Raw genomic sequence first — 20,868 nt, 5'->3', positions numbered from 1 at the left:
ACACTTTGCAGTGAAGTGTAGCCCCGTTATTACCAGCTTCAGCCCATTGACACGAGGTTTGATTTTTCCAGCCACTGTAGCAATTTGCTGTCAAAGGTTGAAGGCCACCGCCAAAGTCCACCCCATCAATCTCCCCTTGAGATGAGAGGGAATGAAATCAGGCCAACACCAGACAGTTTGAAAAGTTCACTCCTTATTTTTAACGGCTTTGCTGAAACAGTTCTTTTTTGTGGGATGGCCAAGCATTAGCATTTATCATAAGGTATATTTTAGAATTAGCAAGTCAGGATGCACTTTACCAAGCTGCACAAGATTTTTCGACTATAATAGACATTGTCATAGTTTCCTTCCAGAACCAATTTTAACCTCAATCTCCTTATTGCTCAGTCAATTTTTGGCTTTTGATGGAGCGCAGAATTTAGAAATGACCTTACTTAAGAAGCTGTGAGTTACTTAAGTTTTCCAGTGGAAAGAACTATCCTAATTTTCAAAGCTCTCACGTCAGTTCAGATTTGTATAGTGGTTGTTATTGAAACGTTATTATTGTTATTACTTTTCATCTTTAAATATATATTCTCATTTTCCGATGGAAGCTGAAGGGAGCCTGGCATCTTTCCTTCATTTTGGGGGAAGTTTAGCAGAAAAAAATAGTGCATATATCATGACGCATGGTTCATCGTTCACAGAGCTACAGAAATGATTAACCAGCTGTCTTGATCTCTGAGCGAATCCCCCGGCTAATTGCAGAACCGACAGTCGTTAATGCTACGGTCATGCTGCAGGTTGTGTTTTGCTACGTAGTTTCACAAAACCCTGCAGGTGAATGTATTATTGGAGGCTGAACCGCTTCTCTCCCGCTGGAAGGAGCCGGTTCCTTCGCTGGTCCTTGCAGCCTCCAAGCCTTGCCCAGCCAGAGCCCCGGGGCCGTTCACCTGTCTGGAGTGACAACGGCTCTGGAGGAGGCCGTCCTGCTCGTGCCTTCACCTTTTGCACCCCAGATTAATGGCCTGTGCCTGCCTGCTGCTCCCCAGCCCTGGCTGGGAAACACAGCAGCAGGGGTTACTCAGAAGTGAGATATTTTGGCACGCTTTCATTCCTCAACGTGTTTTTGAAATCCCTTCCTTTTGGTGTGGATTGGACGGTGGGGGCTAAAAAATGATCCTTGAACCTGTTCTTTCCCTAATGAACGCTGGGGAGCTGATTTCAGGGGATTCCTGAGATAAATATCGCCTTTAATCAGTGCTCCGATGAACTTTGTTAGGTGCGTGCCTGATGTAGCCCAGAGTCCCACCCGTTCTGCCACTCCTTCCCTTGCACGTTTTCTCCTGCGAACGTTTTGGTTGCCCTTCTTCAGCCTTATCTTTAATACTGCCAGAGGCAGAGCTGTAAAACACCAGATTCCTACTTAGGAAAGAAGATAACTCTTCTGTAGTGGTTTCCATTACAGGCTTGCAGGATAAGCAGCAGCTGGGAAAATTATGATTTACCTAAGCTCTTATAGTAGGCAGGTTAGTGTTTATCTTGATTTTTTTATTCAACCAGGACATCCTAAAATAAGCCAGAAAATGAGCTTTTACAAGTAGGATTGCACAGGGTAGAAGTATGGAAAGCAAATAAATATTTATTCACCATTCACAGGATTGCTGAAGATAGAAACTCTGAGAGAAAACAGATATTTATTGATTATTCCCTACTGTGGCAAAGTATAGTGAACTTTGATTAGGCAGCAGGAACACTCAATAAAAAATGAGCCACCGTGACTAGTGCTCGGGCTGTTCAGCATTGCTCTGATACCTCTGAAGCTTTTTTTTCTTTTTTCCAGCAATACTCTGCTGGCACAGGCTTGTCTATTTGGTTTGCATAACAGACATATTGTAGTTAAGCACATAGACAAGCTATTCTTTTAGCCCCGGGTGCCGAGGTCAATGTTCAGAAGCCATCTCACAGCATTTGCCATCATAAACCGCCTCCTTGTAACAAGACTATCTCTAATCGTGCTTTGACTTTCTCTCCCTGACTTTATTGGGTATTGGTATCTGTTACACTGCTACAGCTCAGAGGCTGCGACCGGCTTTCATCTTTATTTACACGAAATGATAGCTTTTATAGTGGCCTCTCCAGTACTCTTTGGGTGAACTCTGCTCCTCCCTCAGTGTTCGGCGCGAAGGGTCTCCCACCCTACGCACGTGCGTCCTTCCGCAGCGAGCTTAACGCCTCGTGAAGCTACGCTGCTGCAGCTTGCAAACCTGCTGGAAACAGCTAGCTAGAGAAATATCACTGCACGGTAAAGCAGCTGCTGCAACGTGTTCATGGAGTGTTCGTTAGAAGTCGCTGGAAAACAGAGAAGTGTGTGTTTATGAAACTGGAGGAAGGGGATACTTCAACTACCAGGCTTTTGGGTATTATCTGTTGTTCAAATTATTGTACTTTGCACGGGATATTTAAATAGTCACCGCTCTAGGAAGGAGTGATAAGACCGTGGGAGTAACTCTAGCACCCTGTAGTTAGGGTGTTCCCGGATACATGAAGGAAAGGGAACAAAGATCTGAGTTTGGAAGATTTAGTCATTAATACAAAAAAAGAACTTCGGACAGAGGGGATAGGTGCTGCTTAAGCTATCTGAGGCAGGTCATAACCTAGGACATTGGTTATAACCTATAATAGGTCTCTTCTAGCGGGAACTGGGAAGGTGGGGAGAGAATACAGACATTTCACAGCCCTCTTAAGTGCACTGATCTGTGGATGGCTGAGGGAAAAATGAGCGACCAGCATCTCTCCTCCAGCCACGCTGCTCATCCTGGCTCTTCTTGGAGGCCGCAGAAAGCCCGTGCACTGCACCGGCCACGCTGTGCCCCAGAGCCCAGACGTGAGGGCCACCAGGGCTAAGCCAGCGTTAGCCAGCGGAGACCCTGGGCCAGCTCCAGCTGTAACACATTGCGGTATATTCAAAAGTAAACATGGCACAAACGCCAAAAATACTTGACCACAGATGCACAAAGGCAAAAGCAGCTTCAAGAGCTCCTGTGAGCTGGCAGGTGGAGGCAGAGGTCCTGGAGATGTGCAGGGTGGATGAGGTCCTGGAGACGTGCAGGTGGGTCTTGGACACCTGAGCTCCTTCGTGGGCAGAGGTAGCCCTTGGCTCCTGGTGAAGCCCCTTACGTCGCTGCTGCCCGTTGACCCCAGTCACGAGTTATTTCTGTAATGAGTGAGTGATATATTACCCAAATCTCACCCGCGAATATAAAACTCACACAAAGAATGTGTGAACGAGTTAATTTCTAACCACAAAGCAAAGGTGCTCTGGTTTACCGGCCTGCTGAGATGCAGTGTAAAGGTTAGTCCCACTACGCCGAGATGTATATTTTAAACAATAGGGTTAATTAGTTGGGGTTTCTTGGGGGGGAAAAAAAAAGTTGATTTATCTCAGATCGAGGCTGTGTGGAAGTCTTCTCAGCCTTTATGATGTTGAAACATCAGATTAAAATGTGTTTTATATCGCTGATCAACATAGGTATTTCTAGAGCAGTGCAGAAAGTCTTTGTTTTGCATGCACAAATTATTATTTTATAACTACTGAATACTTAAACTACGTTTTAAACTATTTTTCAGGTATAACAACCATAACTTTTATCCATTCTGTGCTGTGCGACTTTTGGTCAGACTATACTGTATCTGTCACGGCTCAAATGATTCAATAGTTTTTTTAAAAGGTTCACTTTACCTGCAGATCTTGTGGCTTTGAGGAAGAATGAATGTCCAAAATCCTTATTTTTCCCAGCACCAATAAGCAAGTTTCTACTCTAAATCCAGAAAATAACTTTCTATTTATTCTGTGCCAGCAAATTCACCTGATTGATAGATTTTTCACAGAAGGAGTCAGCCTGACTGTAAATACTACACAGGTTTCTGGTGTCTGGGGTAAAATACAGTTCTTGTGCATTCTGATTATTGTAGTGCAGGGGAGGGATTTACTTGTGTAAAATCTGCTCACTTGTGCCACTCATGCACCAGAACCTCTGCAACCTGCGCGGCTGCTGCTGGAGCCCCCAGAGCGACACCAGCGTGCCCTGGTGCTACTTCTCCTCAAACTATGGGTACCGAGTGGACGGATCCGTGCAGACAACCCAGGCGGGTAAGCTGCAGGCCCGGCTCCAAGGCTTACGCACGCCCAGGTGTCCCGTTCAACGCGCTAACGTCGCAACGTGTGTTTTTTCCCTAAGGGTTCCAGGCGACGTTGAAAAGGCTGTCGTCACCTTCCCTCTTCGGAAACGATATCAGCACCGTCCTCCTCACCGGAGAGTATCAGACCCAAAATCGCTTCCGGTTCAAGGTTATTTTTTTTCCTATGCTTTAAGGTTCAGGCTCTGTGCAATGTTTGGGGCTGGCTGTTATCACGGAGAAACACCGCGTAGTGAGGCTATAAGGGCTCCGTTAATTCTCTGCCTCGCTCTCGTGACCCCCGTTGAAGCGTGTCCTGGTGTATCCAAGAGCAGATTTGGACCAGGAGAACTTTTACCCAGCCATGCAAACTCAAATTAAACGAAGGTGTCGACAACCATTTTTAAAGCTTTTTAGAAAGGTCTGGACTCAAAACACACAGTCGGTCTCTGGACCTTGCTGTCTTGCTTCCTGATCCGTTCATGGCACAAGACACACACCTTGGGATTCTGGCACACCTTCATCAGCCGCAGCCCCTTGGCGAGTGCCGAAACCCTCCTTTCTTTGTCCTTGCTGCTATTGCAATGCACAGGGCTGATGACCAAAATGAAAAATGACAATTTTTTAAAATGGAAGGGGCTTTTGCCAAAAGTAGGACCTCCGAGTGGGACATCTGGAAGGCAGGCTGGGTTAGTCTGTGCTCAGCCAGCCTCTGGAGGTGGGGAAAGATTAAAACTGAGGAGCTGAAGGGCTGGGAAACTGCTGGGAATACGGTTGTGCAAATTCTGGATAATGCAGAACTCCAAGGGAAAAATCCTCTCAAATCAAGTAAGAAGGGAAATATCCTCATATATATGAACAAAGAGGCTGGGTAGGTTTAAACAGTCTTAATTCTGCCATTTATTGACTTCAACCCTTTATTGTCTTAATGCTGTTTTGGCAACAACTGTTTTTGCTAGGTCAGAAATATCTGTTCGTGCTGGAAGACGTAAGAATTAGACATCAATTTCTAAAAGACTAATATTTTTGTTGTTTTAATACGTGCAGATCACTGATCCTAATGAAGAAAGGTTTGAAGTCCCCCATGAGTACGTGGGTTCCTTCAGCGGATCCGCGGCCTCCAACTTACAGTATAGAGTTGACGTCACAGAAAATCCCTTTGGCATCACGGTGACGAGAGTAAGCAATGGAAGAGTCTTGTAAGTAACTTTGGTGCTTTTGATGAACAATGCTGGCGTGATTTGTTTTCTCTGAAAGTCCGTGTTGAACATAAATGATATATGCCCAAGACGGCACGTATGTGGGGCCCCCTTGGACATGTAAGCTGCCTCTTTTCTTCTTCTGAGTGATGAAGGCTTTGAAAGGACTCCATTGAGGGCCCTCAAAATAACTCCTGTGATGTGGAGAGCTCTATCCAAGCGGTTTTGGGTCTGGCCATGCTGGCTCTTGGTTCTCTTTCCTCTTAACACCAGGGAAAATCTTCACAGCTACTTTCTTTGATCGATTCAGGGAATCCTTATATATCAAATGCTTTCATTCCCTTTATTTTCTAAAAATAAATAAATAGAGCAAACCGACCTTGTAACTCACTGCCCAGCTTTCAGACCTGTTTAAAGGGGGACGCGTCAGGAGTAACACGCTCATTCAGTCAATCGAAGAATGATTACCCGTCAGACTGCTAGGATGAGTGGGATTGCTGGATTGCTGTCAACCCATCAAGTTTAATTACTTAGCAATTACTTTTGTGCAGTTATTAGTATTGTTTACTTACTTAAAATCCTCTGTAGTGATTGATTTGCAATTATAGAGTGCACTATAGATGGACTTGGTATTCAGCAGTCTATGACTGATTAAATAGGTGTATGGAGGGGAGAACAAGCGATCTAGTTCAATAGGACCGGTTTGATCCAGGGCTCTGGAAGACTGCTTATATTGTCCTTAGATGTTTATTTAACTTAATAAGAACAGTTGCATTTTCTGTCTTTTAAAGGAAAAAAATATTATAGTTATGCTTGACTATGAGTTTGTGAGTATCTAAAAGTAAGCCAATGTTAAAATGGGATAAAAGTAGCCCCTCAGGTGTAAATCCCTGATAAATTTGTTTACACAGGATGAGTGCTCTTCCCCAACAATTATGCATCCAAAGAGAAGGGAAGCCTCTTGGATAACGAAGAGAGAGAATCAATATGTTATTGCAATTCATTACAGAAGTCTTAATTATCCAAACAGTTATAGAGCCTACTAACGTCCATCATCATCCGTTACACTAGAACCCCCCCAAAAAAGTTAGCACTCTGATAGACCAATCACCATCATCATATGCAAGACAACACCAAAAATTGTCATAATTTCATAGAAAGCATAATTTTTTTTTCCAGCAAAAAACTAGTCTCAGTACAATTTGTGAGCAGATGGGCAAGGCAGTCCTAGGAATCATTAAAACTGGGCAAAAGTACATTAGCTGAGGATTGACCCACGAAACCTCTTTAGTGTCAGCATTTTTTTTACTTTATTTTTTTAAAAAAGAAGAGGTAATATGAGAGGATTATAATTGTTGAAAGTGCACACTCCCCTGTTATTGTAACCTGTTTATGCAATGTTCGTAATTGTTAATACACTATGTATTTACTTAGTTTAAGGACTTCTTTTAGTAATAATAATATACTTATAGTGAGAAATATAGCTATATCGTATATAATACAGTTATACAAATACACTTAGAGCACTAATCCATCCAGAGCAATAAATTCTCATTAAAATTAATGTGGGTGTGTTCGTGTAAAGTCAGGAGAAAGTTATATTACTCTCCTTTGTATGACTATCATGTTATGTCTTCTAGATTGCTAGATTTGTCACAAATATTACACAAAAGGCAGATTGTAAAAGAGGTTTAATTAAAAATGCATAAAGTGAGTAGACAAAAGCATATCACTTTGAAATTGTGCATGACATTGAAACACAGCTAGGTAGCAGTTTGCCAGCTCAAAGTCAGTCATTTTCTCTGGTTTTGGTGGAAGACTGTGTTTCTGTAGATCCCCCTAAGCTCTTAGTTTAATAAAGCTGAAGATAACCTTCAAATCTCAGGATCAGCTTCATTCCAATTGCTCTGAGCTTTAAATCTGGTTTAACTCGTAATTACATTCTATTTATGATTGTTTCATTTAAAAAATGATGATTGAGGGAGAATAAAACTACTTCTGGGTAGGGGTCAATTTTAATACTTTTCTCAATGGGGAATGTTAAAAATCTTAGAGAAAAACAGAGAAAAAGCAACACTGAGAAGTTCAAAATTAATGAAATTAAATATTTGGATTGATTGGAACTTTTTTTTTCTCTCCAGTCTGTCATTTCATAAAGAAAAAAGTAAATATTTCAAACCTATTTCTATTTTGGGGGTTTAAAAAAAAAAGAAGAGAAAAGCTCCAGGACAGAGAGCAGCACCTGGCAAATTTGATGGGAAATGTCCACGTTTTGGGTGTGTCGTGGGCACCCCGGTCAGGTAGCCGGACCCAGACGAAGGTCCCCCGGGACGGCTGGCGCGGGAGACTCGGCAGCGGGGCTAAACGAGGAAACCCAATTAAGGAGGCCGCCCGCTCCCGCGCCGCTTCGGCCCCGCGCAAATGTCCCCGCCAGGTCTCGAATCCTGCCCGTAGAAATAAGTAAAGAAGTTAGGTTTTTTCTTAAGTATAGAAAGCTCTCCTAATCCTCGGCCAGAAGATTAGGAGTTTGTCAGTAATGAAAGGGATTGGCGAAAGGTACAAAATTAAATTAACAAATTATACTTTATTAATGAAATTGGCTCTTACTGTGTGTTTTGCTAAGAGATGTAAAGGGGGAATACTGATCTCCGGCTTGTTCTGTTTGGGCAAATATTTATGAAAAAAGGCTCCACATCTGTTTTCAGCATCACCAACTCCCTGTTCCTAAGGTCAAAACCCTTAGCAGCTGCTTTATGCAAAGTTTGCTATAGGAAATGCGATAGCCATCAGCTGCGATTGAACCATGATAAGGATTAAATTATTGCCGTAATCCGTCCTCAGCAAGGCTCTCGCCTCCACCCCAGTTTGCTGCAGCAAGGAGGGAAGGGCCAGCACGGGGCCGTGGTTTCCCCCGGCAGGCGCAAGCTGCCATTGATTTGAAAAGTCTGGTAAAAAGTGGGTTATTTCCGCATTTCTTTCCACCCGTGGAAGTTTTCCATCTGCCCTGCTCTTGTGCTGGGAGTCGTGGGGATGCAGCCCCTAAAATAGCTTGGCCACTCAGCCAGGACATTTCTGGCAGCCCCAGCTCCATCGAGAGCCCGCTCTGCTCTAACGAAAAAGAGTAATTGTTGCTAAAATAGTAATAAGTTATTTTTTTTTTTTATTTCTTGATCAGGTTCAATACCTCCATCGGGCCGCTGCAGTACGCTGACCAGTACTTGCAGCTGTCCATCAAACTGCCCAGCAGCAACATCTACGGCGTGGGAGAGCACGCGCACAAGCAGTACCAGCACGACGTCAACTGGAAAACCTGGCCCATGTTCAGCAGGGACGCCAGCCCCTCCTCGGTAAGGGCTCCCCTCGCCACCCCTCCTTCCTCGCACCGGCCCGGGAATCCGGGCGTATTAGGCAGCAGGGATGTTAATAATATCCGTTGAGTTTCTCCCCCAAGACTTGTCAGGCACCACATGTTACTGCTAAAAGCTGGATGTTACTGAGGAAAGTTCCCCGAGGAATAGCTTTCTATAAATATTTTGATTTTTTTTTTTCTGTGTTCGTGTGAAGTGTTGAAAATCACTTCATAAACAAGAATATACGAGAGTCTTCAGCTCCCACCGATACACGAAATAAATAACCGTACATCCAAATGCATCGCTGTGTGCAAAGCTCAGTACGCATGTTTTCGGATAATGGCTCTGTAGCTCGGCAAATAATGGCACAATTCCATTTAACAGCTGTTTCCGTACGAGATAAAATATGTCTGTCAGCAGTTATTTGTTTCGAGTCTTTATGGCTGTCTCCTTCCAAAATGACTTCCAGGGCACCGATTTTCCGATGATTATAAGAGAAGGATCTCGTACCTAGCGCAGACGGTTTCAAACCGCTTGTGCCGAAGGTGAGACACCGAGTAAAACAACGATGCTCACTTTCTGCTTGTTGCTTCTTCTGCCTCTGCATTCCCCCACGCAACCTTTCGGGGCATGCTGGGCATGTAAGCAATCACATCTCATTGCTATGTTCATTAATATCTTTTCCTTTGGCTAGAAGCTTTCAAACGTGGGAAATTTTCACTAAAGCTTGTAAGCACTCAATTGAGCTCATTTTATGAAAAAAAAAAAAAAAAAAAAAAGAGGCATTGAAAACCCTATGGTCTGGTGGTACACAATCAACTTTAAGGACATCATGGAGAAAGAAATCAATATAGACTATGAATGAAGGCATGTTTGCTAATAATATTTTTTATTTCATTTTTACTGGAGTTAAACTAAACTAATTTATTCATAACTAGCTCATGAACCTCTGATCAACACAATTTGTCCCTATTACCTCAGTTTAATAAAGCAACAATCCATATGCTTAATTTCAAGAGAGCACTTAAGTGTTGCACTGAAATAGAAGCTATACTAGCAGGATCCCCGTATCTAATTAATTAATCATTTGAAATCAGCACCCCTTACCTGGAGACTTCTACCATGGGAGTTTTTCCCGTGAAGGAGTTGCCACGTGTGGCTGAGGTACGGCCCGGTGACGGCTGTCAGAGGAAGCCCGGTGGGGCCAGGTTGTTAAGAGTAATAAGTAATGAACGGCCTCTTTTTAATAATTAGCATGGGGAGGTTTGAAGATGGTTCTTATTTGAGTGGCTCCATTGAACGTAGACTAATTAAGTTAAACTAACAGTGAACAAAATTAAGTTAGGCTAATTTCAAATAGCTAAGGTTATGTTCCTCATTAATTTGTTCTGAGTTTTGTTTTTCAGGGAAAATAAACAGCTATGACAACAGCTGTTATCATTTATAAGGTCTTTGTTGATAATAAAATGAGGAAAAAGCTGTAGAAATGAGACAAAAGAAATCAGGCACTCTTATTTACATAGATTAGATGTAAAAATGATTGATTGCCTTGTAGGAATAATGGTAACACAGATTAGATGTAAAATCTTGTACCACCTCTTAGGGTATATTGTTCGCCTGATGTGCATATATATTACCCAGAAATAGCATTGCAATATATGCTGACTTGCTCTAAATTCCATCATATCTGTTTGCTTATGTTAGCCATATATTTCCAGAAACTTTTTGTTTAATGGAAAACATTCACACAAAAAAGAAAAACGCCAGGAAGTGGAAACCAAAGCTGTAGGAAAGTGTCAGTGTTTTTATTTTTGTTGTTTGTTTTATTATGAGAAGCTTCAAGCTGTGTCTATGATCTCTCTTGAAATATCCCAGAATACAGACACTTATTAGATTTTAATCAGCTTTTTTTTTTTTTTTTAAGGCCATGGATAACTTATATGGAGTTCAGACTTTCTTCCTGTGCTTGGAAGATAGCAGTGGAGCCTCTGTTGGTGTTTTCTTGATGAACAGCAATGCCATGGGTGAGAAAGTTTTCTCTGCCGCTCCAAGTATTGCGGTTAAATTTCTTTTAAAGTGATCTGTGGGCCTGTGATCAAAGCTGAGGTAGACGTCCTTTATTAAGGACCTTTGAAAATTTAATGAGAGAAGACTTTGCCTTTGGGTTTCTAGAGATTCCCTTCTCTTTGGGGGACCTATGCAAATATGGACATTTAAGAGAGTCATCCGAATACGCTTCCCCTCCATTGCAAGTGCAAGTCATGGCTTCGGGTTCCTTGGGAATTTTTGTCCTGCATTTTCACCCAAGCAAGTTTTCTTACGTTCACTACCAGCATGACAGAGTTACTGTAGGTTTAGCGGCTGTTCTCGTCCGGCAGAGTTTGCGCTGCAGCCGGCCCCGGCGGTGACCTACAGAACCATCGGGGGAATCCTCGACTTCTATGTCTTCGTGGGGGACACGCCGGAGCAGGTGGTGCAGGAGTACCTGCAGGTACGGCTGCCTGCAGCAATTGCACACAGAATTGTCCCTTTTATTTTCAAAAGCGCTTAGCTTTTTACCTCTTTCCCCTCCTTATGTGACAATGTGACTATGTTATTTACTAGCGGATGGTATAATGTGGGATCTGCATCCGTCGTAGCTGTGCAACTCCTGATGTGTCCCTCACGCGGCTGCTGCCATCGGGGACCTCTCGCAGGAGTTAAGCTGGGGTGGGGACCTGGTCAGCTGGGCTTGCACTTGCCTGCCGGAGCTAACCCGTGCTGTACGGACAAGTCCTTGTTCGTACAGCAGTATTATGGGGTGGGTGCAGATTATAGGGTGCTTATGGACATGCCATAATTTAGGGGAGAAAGACAGCACAGATATTCCCCGTATGCACTTCTTGCAGTCGGATGACGTTTTAGTGATATCTGAAAGCATGTGTAGGGTTTTAAACAGTATTGCACTTAAAGGGCGGGGCAAATGAAGGAGTGTAAAGTCAGAGAATAAAACGAAGGGGTGATCATAAGGACAGTATAGTCACTTCATGGGTAGCGGTGGGCACAGCTTCGTCGTCCCCAACATCTGCATTTCTCGCCGCCGGCGCGCGGCTCTCGCCCTGCAGCTGGTGGGGCTGCCGCTGCTTCCCGCCTACTGGAGCCTGGGCTTCCAGCTCAGCCGCTGGGGCTACAGCTCGCTGGACGAGGTCAAGACCGTCGTCGAGAGGAACCGGGCCATCGACCTGCCCTACGTGAGTGTGGCTGGGGGCACGCGGCCGGGCAGGGGCTGCGGAGACATCTCCAGCGCTTTGCTCCTCGCCGGGCACCTCTCACAGCAGTCCAAGCCGGTGAACTAACAAAATGCACGCGGGCATCCGCGGTTAGAAGTTTTTATGACTTTTAATGGTAGACCAGTTGCCAGACTGCGAGAGACACTTAATCGCAGTAGTGTTTATTTGCCCATTTTATTGCAACAATTTTTCAGTAACCCTTTCCAAATATATCCGTTTGTTTTCTAATCTGCTACCTAATCTGCTAGATTTTTTTTTTGTCCTCGTTCTGAGGACAAGGAGGTTATGGAACTGTCGATTACCTTAATTTACAATTAAATCTTAAAATTAGATTTCAAGTTAAATTAGCCTAGTGGCTTTGAATGAGGGGAAAAAAAAGAATTTTAAGGTGGACTTTAAGAGGAAAGGTTTGGTTTTAAGGGGCTAGCTCTAGAAGTTGGCCAACTAGGTATAAGCGCGGCAAGACTTGCACATCAGTTATATATGGTGCTAGCGGTGCACTACGTGCCAGGAGGAAGTAGAGTCACGCCACAAATTCCCTTCAGGATGAACGGGAATTATCAGAAGAAAATTGTGTTGGGGTAGTTAACGCACAGAGCCTTTAACTATCGTCTGTCCTGTTGAGACCGAATTACCTTTTCCTTCAGGATGTTCAGTACACCGACATTGACTACATGGAGGACAGGAAAGATTTTACTTACGACCAAGTGAATTTTCAAGATCTCCCCACTTTCGCAGCTTATCTGCATGACTATGGACAAAAATATATTATCATCTTGGTAAGCGCTTTACCATTTCTTTCTCCACTTTAAAAACTGTCATTACAATTATTTATTATTATACTTTGCATATTTTTATGTGATTATCACATTTATTGCCTGAAATTGTAGTGCTGGATAATACCTGGTGGAGCGTATCATGACTTCTCCCGACTTTTTCTTTTCCCGTCTTTTAGGACCCTGCTATCAGCACAGCTGATCTGTCGGATGGTAGCACATACGAAAGCTACACCAGGGGAGAGAGCCAAAAGGTTTGGGTTAATAACTCAGACAGCGTAACACCATTAATTGGAGAGGTAACCATCCTTTTTTGATGACAAAACTCAGGCTCTTGGCACTGTTGTGATTTAATTTGGGGCCGGGGGCTGGTTGTAAACTTCATTTTCTAAGTTTCTCCTTTTAGTTAAATTCTTCCAGTGAGAACTAGGCTTGTAAGGGCTCACTTAGCATATAGTATGTTTCCACTTTTCTTGCCTTTTTCTTTAGAAATTGTTTACATCCAATAAAAAGGAGAACTAAGATATTTCGAAGGCTCAAGGTCCAATTTGTTAGCCAGCTCCTATTTATTTTCAGTAGTGATTGCAGAGCCAGCTCCCACCTTATGCTTTTGAAAACTTCTCTATAATAGTTTATGAATTAAGCTGAGTATTGTAACTCATATAACTTAAAAATAGTTTTGACTTACAAGCAGCTGAAAACTCCAAAGTTAATGAAGTCGTATTATTTCTGCCTCCTTTCTGAGTGCAAGTTATTGCACTCTTGCAGTTTATCACCCAAAAGTCTTCTCCAGATCGCTATATTAACACTGCCCTGAATGCTAAACTTGAATTTCTGAGCTCCAAATGCTTATCAGAGGTGTAATTCAAATACGCCTGAAAGAAACTTGAGTATTTTTTTCCTTTTGCAGGCTTATTAATGTCAGTATGCTCTGCTAGAAATGCACACACACATTTCTCAGCAGAGATTACGGCTTTTTGGAGCAATGTTGTTGAAAGTATTATGAGATTATCTATGTCCACCCATAAACCCAGCTGGTTTTGGCTCTAGTAGAAAAAGGTGAGGCTACAAAGGAGCGTAGGTATCTAAGGAGGGAAAGCTGCACACTTTTGAAATTTTTTAACTTAGGATTTTACCTGCTTCTAAATACCATGTAAATCTGCCATATATATATATATATATATATATATATATATATATATATATACACACACACACAGAGACTTTATTTTTCTGTAAAACACTCCCTTTGAGGTTAACATGGGTTTTGTGGAAAAGTAAAGGTAGATATACTCCATAGTAGGGAAGAAAGAGCTGCTGCAAGGAAGATGCTGCTCTGCCCTGGCACCATTCCTTCTGACGCTTTCATTTTAGGAGGCTTCTCACAATAATAAGCACAAAACACATTTAATTGTTCTTATATTATCGTACACGCCAGTTACTGTAAATGCTAGACACAACAGACAGATGCCCGTTTTCCCTGTGCTGTCACCTGCCATAAATCTCCAACGAGCAAACCATGGGGAGGCCGTGGAAGGGGAGAGGCTGACCGATGTTTTAGTGCATGAAACTCGTCTGCAAACTGCAAGGAAGTTTTCCTCAGCTGCGTTTGGTGAAGGAAATTTCCCACCAGTTTCACTGAGAGTCTTACGAAGTTAGGCCTAGACTTCACTTCAGTTACATTGTGGAAAATTAAGTAGAAGCTAAAGGAACTGCAGTAACATGTAGACATTAATCATTCTACTGTAATTAGCGGTTTAATCAAATATTTTCCTTTGAATATTGCAGGTGTGGCCAGGAGCAACCGTGTTCCCAGACTTCACCAATTCCGACTGCACCAGCTGGTGGGTGGAGGAGTGCAGGCTGTTTTACAACACCGTGCCGTATGATGGCATCTGGATTGTAAGTAACACAAAACTTCCGTTTTTCAAAGAAAATAGGCATGCCTAGACATTACATTGAATTTGAAAAGGGGTGCTCACTGCTACTGACCTGGAAATCAGTGTAGGACTTGCATGTCCTCTGCTGTGGAATTTGCAATCCAAATTAGGATGCGAATTTGAAATTTGGATTTGAAACCTGCATGCATGCCAAGTAAATGCATCTTGAACAGGTCCGGAATACAGGTTATAATGCACAAAATATAGCTGGTCTCCAGGTAGCTCACAGAGTTTCAGGTTAGTAAATCTGCCATCGCTGCTCCAGATTAGGATTTGGAAAAATCAGGGTCTCTTAAACAGGTTGTCCCACCAAAGGATTAACAGGGAGTCTGGCCCAGTTGGTTTTAGGCTTAGTCCATGGAAATCAGGTAAGATTATGGACCATTTTGACTCACTCAGATTAGTCTTTTAAAAAATATGCTGTTGTAAAGCTTTTAAAGGTGGGTGCCTGAAGGAAATCTGTATTTAAACTTCTTAATCCCTGTTTAAGCACCTGAGCAGGGATTTAATTTCTTTTTTGAAGATACAGAGCACCTAAAACTCATTTTGACTCAGGAAGATTTATAGATACTCAACTGCCCTTAGAAAAAGCTCAGATTATATTGAGGCACCCATGTGTGGATTCAGAAACCAAACATCAGTACCCACTCTGGAAATGCCCGGCTACATTTACGTTTATTAAAGGTCCTAACGTACATTTCTATAGCATTCTGCCTTCTCACTGAACTCAGATCAGAGGTACTGATAAATCTTAGCTTTGAAGGACTGTACAGTTTTTAAGTATGATATCTTAATTTTTTTCCTTATGCTGTGGCTGAAAGTATGGAATTGCCTTAGACTCTCAAAATCCAGATGTGTAAGTTTTCCCTAGGTAGAAAATAGATTTTTAGACTATTTTTATTCTTGTCTGCTACATGATAGTTTCTGACCCCCTAAGAAACTGGTTGTGCTCATCACAAAGAACTCCAGATTTATGTCTGCAATTTTAAATTCTGGGAATGGCGTTAATCTCACCAAGCAAAGCACAGGTATATGCTTCGAATAGCCCAGAACATAGCTGCGTTTCAGCAAATTCTGTCTGATTTATGCTGATACAATTCTGAGCCTGGGGGCAGAATTCTGTGTAACCGTATTGCATAGTTTGGCCTTATTGCTCTTAAACGCCAGAGCGAAATACCAGGGTAAAATGTCATTTTTTGTTTAATAAAAGTTGAAGCCAGAGAGCTCAGAAATAAAAGGAACACTGGAATTTTATTTACCAAGTATTTGCTAATAGGACCAAAAGTGCTCACTGACTTTCATACTTCCAGTGTGCAAATACAGCCTCACACAGCAAGGTTTCAAATACATTTTAAGTTAATCACTCACTTTAGTTAGTTTATTCAGTTTTTTTTTTCTTTTTGGCACTTAATCCTCATGGTACTTTGTGTTTGATGAGGGAATTGCAACGTGTAGCTGACAGTTGCTCGGGTGCATCGGGTAATCCACTGCTAACGTGGTAAAGCAGATGAGAATAGGTATTTTTATTTGCATGTTTCTATTCTATGAGCAGGCGTATTGGTTTCCTGTAGGCTGATTATTTCTATCATCTGCAACATCACAAACGAATCCCAGCATCTCTCAGGGTTAGGGCACTTTAAGAAAGGCTGAAGATCATCTCCCTTCCTTTTTTTTCCCCCTGTCTTCCCTCTTCCTTCTACTTAAAAATAAATACCTTTTGGGAAAGAAAATTGGAATTTCGCCCCACGGCTGGGGGCAAAACCCAGCACGCAGACGGGGACGGAGCAGCTCGGCCGCTGCATCGTGCCGCTTGTGCCGTGCTGGGGGCTGTAGCGCTGCTCATTAACCCTTCCTCAAAGGATCCGAGCAACAAAACACTGGGCTCTGCTGGGAAAATGTACTTGCGGAAACTTTATCATGTCCTGTTTCTTGTGTTTTTCAGGATATGAATGAAGTATCCAACTTTGTTCAGGGCTCAAATGAGGGCTGTGAGCAGAACGACTTAAACTACCCCCCCTTCACTCCCAGTAAGTCTGTTGTCTTTAGCCACAAAGCAAAATATGGAAAAAAGTTTGTGAACAGCTCTGCAATCAGCTACAAGGGTGTGAAGTGATTTTGGTGTAGTTCTTACGGATGGGGCTTGATTATTCCCATTGACAGAAAACACAAGTGTGCCTTGGCCCTGGTCAAAGGCGTGGGTTGTGTGACTCAAAAGGAAAAAATTTCCCTTTCAAATTATTACTGAATCTTATCATTGCTTTAATTATGTCTAATAACGTATTGATCTTCTTTCACCATCAATAGTTGCGGAGATGTATGCAGAGCTAAAGTGGAATTCAGATTTTTTTTATTAAGTAATAGCTTTAAGTAACCATTGTCAATATGTTGTCAGACCAAGTGATTCAGAAATTTAGGGTGTAGCTATGTGGTCTCTCCTTGCATGGGCGAACGGTTGTTTGCTGAGAAATCCAGCTGGCATGAAGGTGAATTCAGTCAGTTACAGCCAGTGCTTAGAGTGTCATGTTAGGGTCAAATTTGGAAGTAAAAACTGTAATTTCCTCTGACCTCAGACATACAGGTATGATTCGAATTGAAGAAGTTCCCGTCTGCCCTAGACTGCAGCTATAGTGTCTCCAGTTCTGTATTTAGGATAGCAAATTAGAAAAGGATTACCTGTTGGTGGACTGAAAGGTACAACTTGAAATAATGAAAAATAATAAAATAAAAAATAGAAATAATAAAAAGCATTTGGGAGCTCTCTCGGTGTTCACGCACCCACCGAGGAGGTCCACGAGAGAAGAGTGCTTCAGTGGCGACCTTGCAGCCTTGGTCTCCTACTTTACAGCAAAGCAAATAGCCGAGGCAGAGAAATTAGAGTCTGCTTACGCCGTGTCTTTGCTCCCAGGCAGATGCCCAGACTCGTGACAAAGCCGGCAGCGAGCTCCATTTGTGCTAAGATTTGCTCAGAGCGGTGCCAGAAAGCGCTGGCATCGAAGGCAGCCTGTGGTTACTGTTTAATCACACCTAGACAAAGACATATTATGTGAGCTAATCATTTTATGCTCTGAACAAATTGCAGCACATTAGACGTCGGCGTGCTAAACTCCGCTCCGCTAGAAAAGCGGCATTTCTGGACGCGGTAGCGGGAATGGGGGAATTCTTCTGCTGTTTGTGTTGATTGTCGTGAGGTAGAGAAAGCTCCAAAGCAGAAAACATCTCCATTAGAGCAAAGAGGAAGAAAACCAGCAACCAACAGTAACGTTATGTTAACAGTATTTTGTCCTTGTGCTAGTCGTAGTGAGCTTCACGCAAATACTAAAGATCAAAAAGGGCCTGAATTTCATGAATGTGCCTTAAGCAAAAGATTACAAATAATTGGAGTCAAAATGTGCTTGAAAACTGATATCTGTCTCTGTTTATTGAAGGTATTCTTGATAAGCTCATGTTTTCCAAGACTCTCTGTATGGATGCAGTGCAGAAGTGGGGGAAACAGTACGACGTCCACAGCCTTTTCGGCTATTCCATGACCCTCTCTACCCGCCAGTAAGCAATGCTCCCCAATATCCTTACGAGAAAAGGTACAGCAGAGTGTACGGCTGCATTTGGGTCCTTTAGACTATCATGAGCCTGAAAACCCAGTCTCTCCACAATTCCAAAATTCACTGAAGTCGGGCATCCAAAATAACTAAAAAAGACGAAAAAACCTCTAGTAATATAAGGATGCCTGTGACCTTATTACATGCAAAATTCAAAAGAGTACCATGCTTTATTTAAATTTCAGCTACAGTGAAGTCTTAAAGGATAGTAAGTTTTTCCTTAGAAAATTAATACAAAAGACGTTTAAAAGTGTGGTGAATGGCCAGCTATATTTTAATACTTTTGAACTAGTCGAACTACTTGAAGACCTGTGTAAATCAATTTTATTGTAAATTGAAGAACAAATAAAGCAGTGATTCAGAGCTCTGCTAGCACAGTGCTAGGGACCACTATTATAGCATTTAAAATATCTTCATCTCATTTTGCATCTCAAGCTTCGGCTACGTTATGCATCTCACCCATTGCATGTTCTGTTGGGTGGAGGAGGAACAACTCACTTCTTTCACTGTTTCCCTAGGCTGAATTTTTCTTTGTTTTTTTCCATTTTTTTTAAATGCATATTGTTGTGCATTCTTATAGTTCTTACTGGCACAAGAGGTTGGTTGAATGAACATAAATCTCTATTAATTCAATTAAGCCAATGCAGCTATGGCAAAATATACTAACTACAGTCCCAGGCCAAGCACCGGTAGTCAAAAATATTTAGAAAGGTTGAACAGGATTAATATTACGAACACAGCTAAAAGACACCTGGATAACTGTAAAGGACTCCCTGTCCCTTGGATTCTGTATTATTGTAAATTAGTCAATTTAAATTTGCCTTGTATAAAACCACTGGTGTCGGAGGCTTCTTTTTCCTTTGCATAATTCCAGCCTCGCTTCATTTTCAGAGCCATCGAAACTGTGTTTCCAGGAAAACGGAGCTTCCTTCTTTCGCGGTCCACCTTTGCTGGGTCGGGAAGGTACACGGGACACTGGCTGGGAGACAACGCAGCCTCATGGGATCAACTGAAATGGGCAATACCCGGGATGCTGGAGTTTAACCTCTTTGGGATTCCTTACGTAAGAAATAATACTAATTCGTGGCATCCTTTTTAAAACAGACCGATTAGCGTTAACTCTTCACCTCTGCAATATCTGATTATCTGATTATTAAACACTATCTATATAAACGTACTGTCTTTTCAGCTATAAATTAATACCCTTTAAGAATCTGGTTTTCACATTATTCTCCCTAGTAATTACTGATTTTTTGGTTTAGGCCACTTTCTTTCTTTGATTTCTGTAGGTGTGGGGGAGGATGTATGGCGGGATACACGTTTGCATCAATCGTACTGTTTTATATATTCCAGGCTGCCTCTTACCACTAGTATTTTTTATTCATCAGTGACTGATGTGGAACACTTTGGTGTTTTCCTTTGCATTTCAGATAGACTAGGAGCATCCGTGTATAAATGAGAGAGCCAGATTCCTTTTCATGATTTGCATCTGTATGGCTTTTAAACTGTTTTCCTAATGTTTGTACATTAGCACCAAACAGGAGAGTAAAGGCTCAGAAGAAAGAGAGCAATGGGCAATGTTAGCTAGTAGTCAGTTAAATTTTCTGTGCAACTCGTGCTTGAATTAACTTAATTTCATAGTGCAGATGGTGGGCTGTAAAAGTGTTCACAGACCTTTGACATTATGGAAAAATAGGTGTTTGCCTGGCTACTTCTGCTTCAAATAATAGCTTAGAAACTTCAGCAATTCTGGTAGAGGTTCAATCAAAGAAAAATACAACAGGCAGATTTACTTATGGATGAGAAATTTAAAAGAAGAAAGGTAGAAATGTGTTGAATGGCTCTATTATCCCAGCTAGCAATTAAGGATGAATTAGGAAATCTCTGGAAATCGATACTTGAAGATTTGTCTAGAGCTTAGAGGAGCGATATACTGTCTATCCAACACGTCCTGGTTTTACTTTAAGATTGGAGCAGATATTTGCGGTTTCAATGATAACACCACAGAAGAACTTTGCAGACGGTGGATGCAAGTAGGAGCATTTTATCCATTTTCCAGGAATCACAACAGTGAACTATTTATGGTAAGTTGTACCTTCTCTTACAAAACTTGTCTTGTGTTACACTACTGAGTTCCCCTTATCACTGTATTACTAATAATTACACAGTTAGCCAGTTGGAAACTGGTAAAAGCTTACGCTCTCTTTCTGGAATCCCAGCTCCAAAAGTTTTAGCTTCATCAGGGTCAACGGCAAGTACTTGAGGGTAGACTTTTTGAGAACAGTTTCACGCCCATTGGTTGTGTCTGCAGCAAAGGGCACGTGCTCGCTGCTGTGTGACCCACCAGACCGATCCTGGGGAGCACCTTTCCGTGGTATCCTCGATGCATGTTAGGATGCAACCTGGGAGAAGCCTTGACCTGCCGCCCCACGTGTGGGCAGGGAAGGACCTCCACCCCGAAGCAACCCGCGTGGTCCGTGGCTCTGGTGGGCCAGACCTCAGGTCACCCCATGCCTGGCAGATGCCGCGTAGCTGCGCACCAGCAGCTTTCAGCCTCTCAGATACTTCAGCCGCTTTTTA

At 42.4% G+C, this 20,868-nt stretch overlaps 1 protein-coding gene across 3 annotated transcripts in view; it reads left to right on the top strand.

Moving 5' to 3' along the window:
* Nucleotides 1-20,868, top strand: part of SI (sucrase-isomaltase) — a 61,725-nt gene that overhangs the window by 8,801 nt on the left and 32,056 nt on the right. For all 3 annotated transcript variants that reach the window (XM_026105688.2, XM_064516577.1, XM_064516579.1), the window contains 14 exons: nucleotides 4,012-4,132; nucleotides 4,221-4,330; nucleotides 5,206-5,357; nucleotides 8,533-8,704; nucleotides 10,632-10,731; nucleotides 11,086-11,198; nucleotides 11,812-11,937; nucleotides 12,624-12,755; nucleotides 12,932-13,051; nucleotides 14,541-14,654; nucleotides 16,635-16,719; nucleotides 18,118-18,235; nucleotides 19,180-19,351; nucleotides 20,256-20,372. In XM_026105688.2, coding sequence (XP_025961473.2) covers nucleotides 4,012-4,132; nucleotides 4,221-4,330; nucleotides 5,206-5,357; nucleotides 8,533-8,704; nucleotides 10,632-10,731; nucleotides 11,086-11,198; nucleotides 11,812-11,937; nucleotides 12,624-12,755; nucleotides 12,932-13,051; nucleotides 14,541-14,654; nucleotides 16,635-16,719; nucleotides 18,118-18,235; nucleotides 19,180-19,351; nucleotides 20,256-20,372 — 1,752 coding nt within the window. The remainder of the gene's footprint in view (nucleotides 1-4,011; nucleotides 4,133-4,220; nucleotides 4,331-5,205; nucleotides 5,358-8,532; nucleotides 8,705-10,631; nucleotides 10,732-11,085; nucleotides 11,199-11,811; nucleotides 11,938-12,623; nucleotides 12,756-12,931; nucleotides 13,052-14,540; nucleotides 14,655-16,634; nucleotides 16,720-18,117; nucleotides 18,236-19,179; nucleotides 19,352-20,255; nucleotides 20,373-20,868) is intronic.

This window comes from Dromaius novaehollandiae, chromosome 9, assembly GCF_036370855.1.
Source record: "Dromaius novaehollandiae isolate bDroNov1 chromosome 9, bDroNov1.hap1, whole genome shotgun sequence".
NCBI lineage: Eukaryota > Metazoa > Chordata > Aves > Casuariiformes > Dromaiidae > Dromaius > Dromaius novaehollandiae.
The sequence above is the reverse complement of the archived record's forward strand: the minus strand, read 5'-3'. Positions and strand labels throughout refer to the sequence as shown.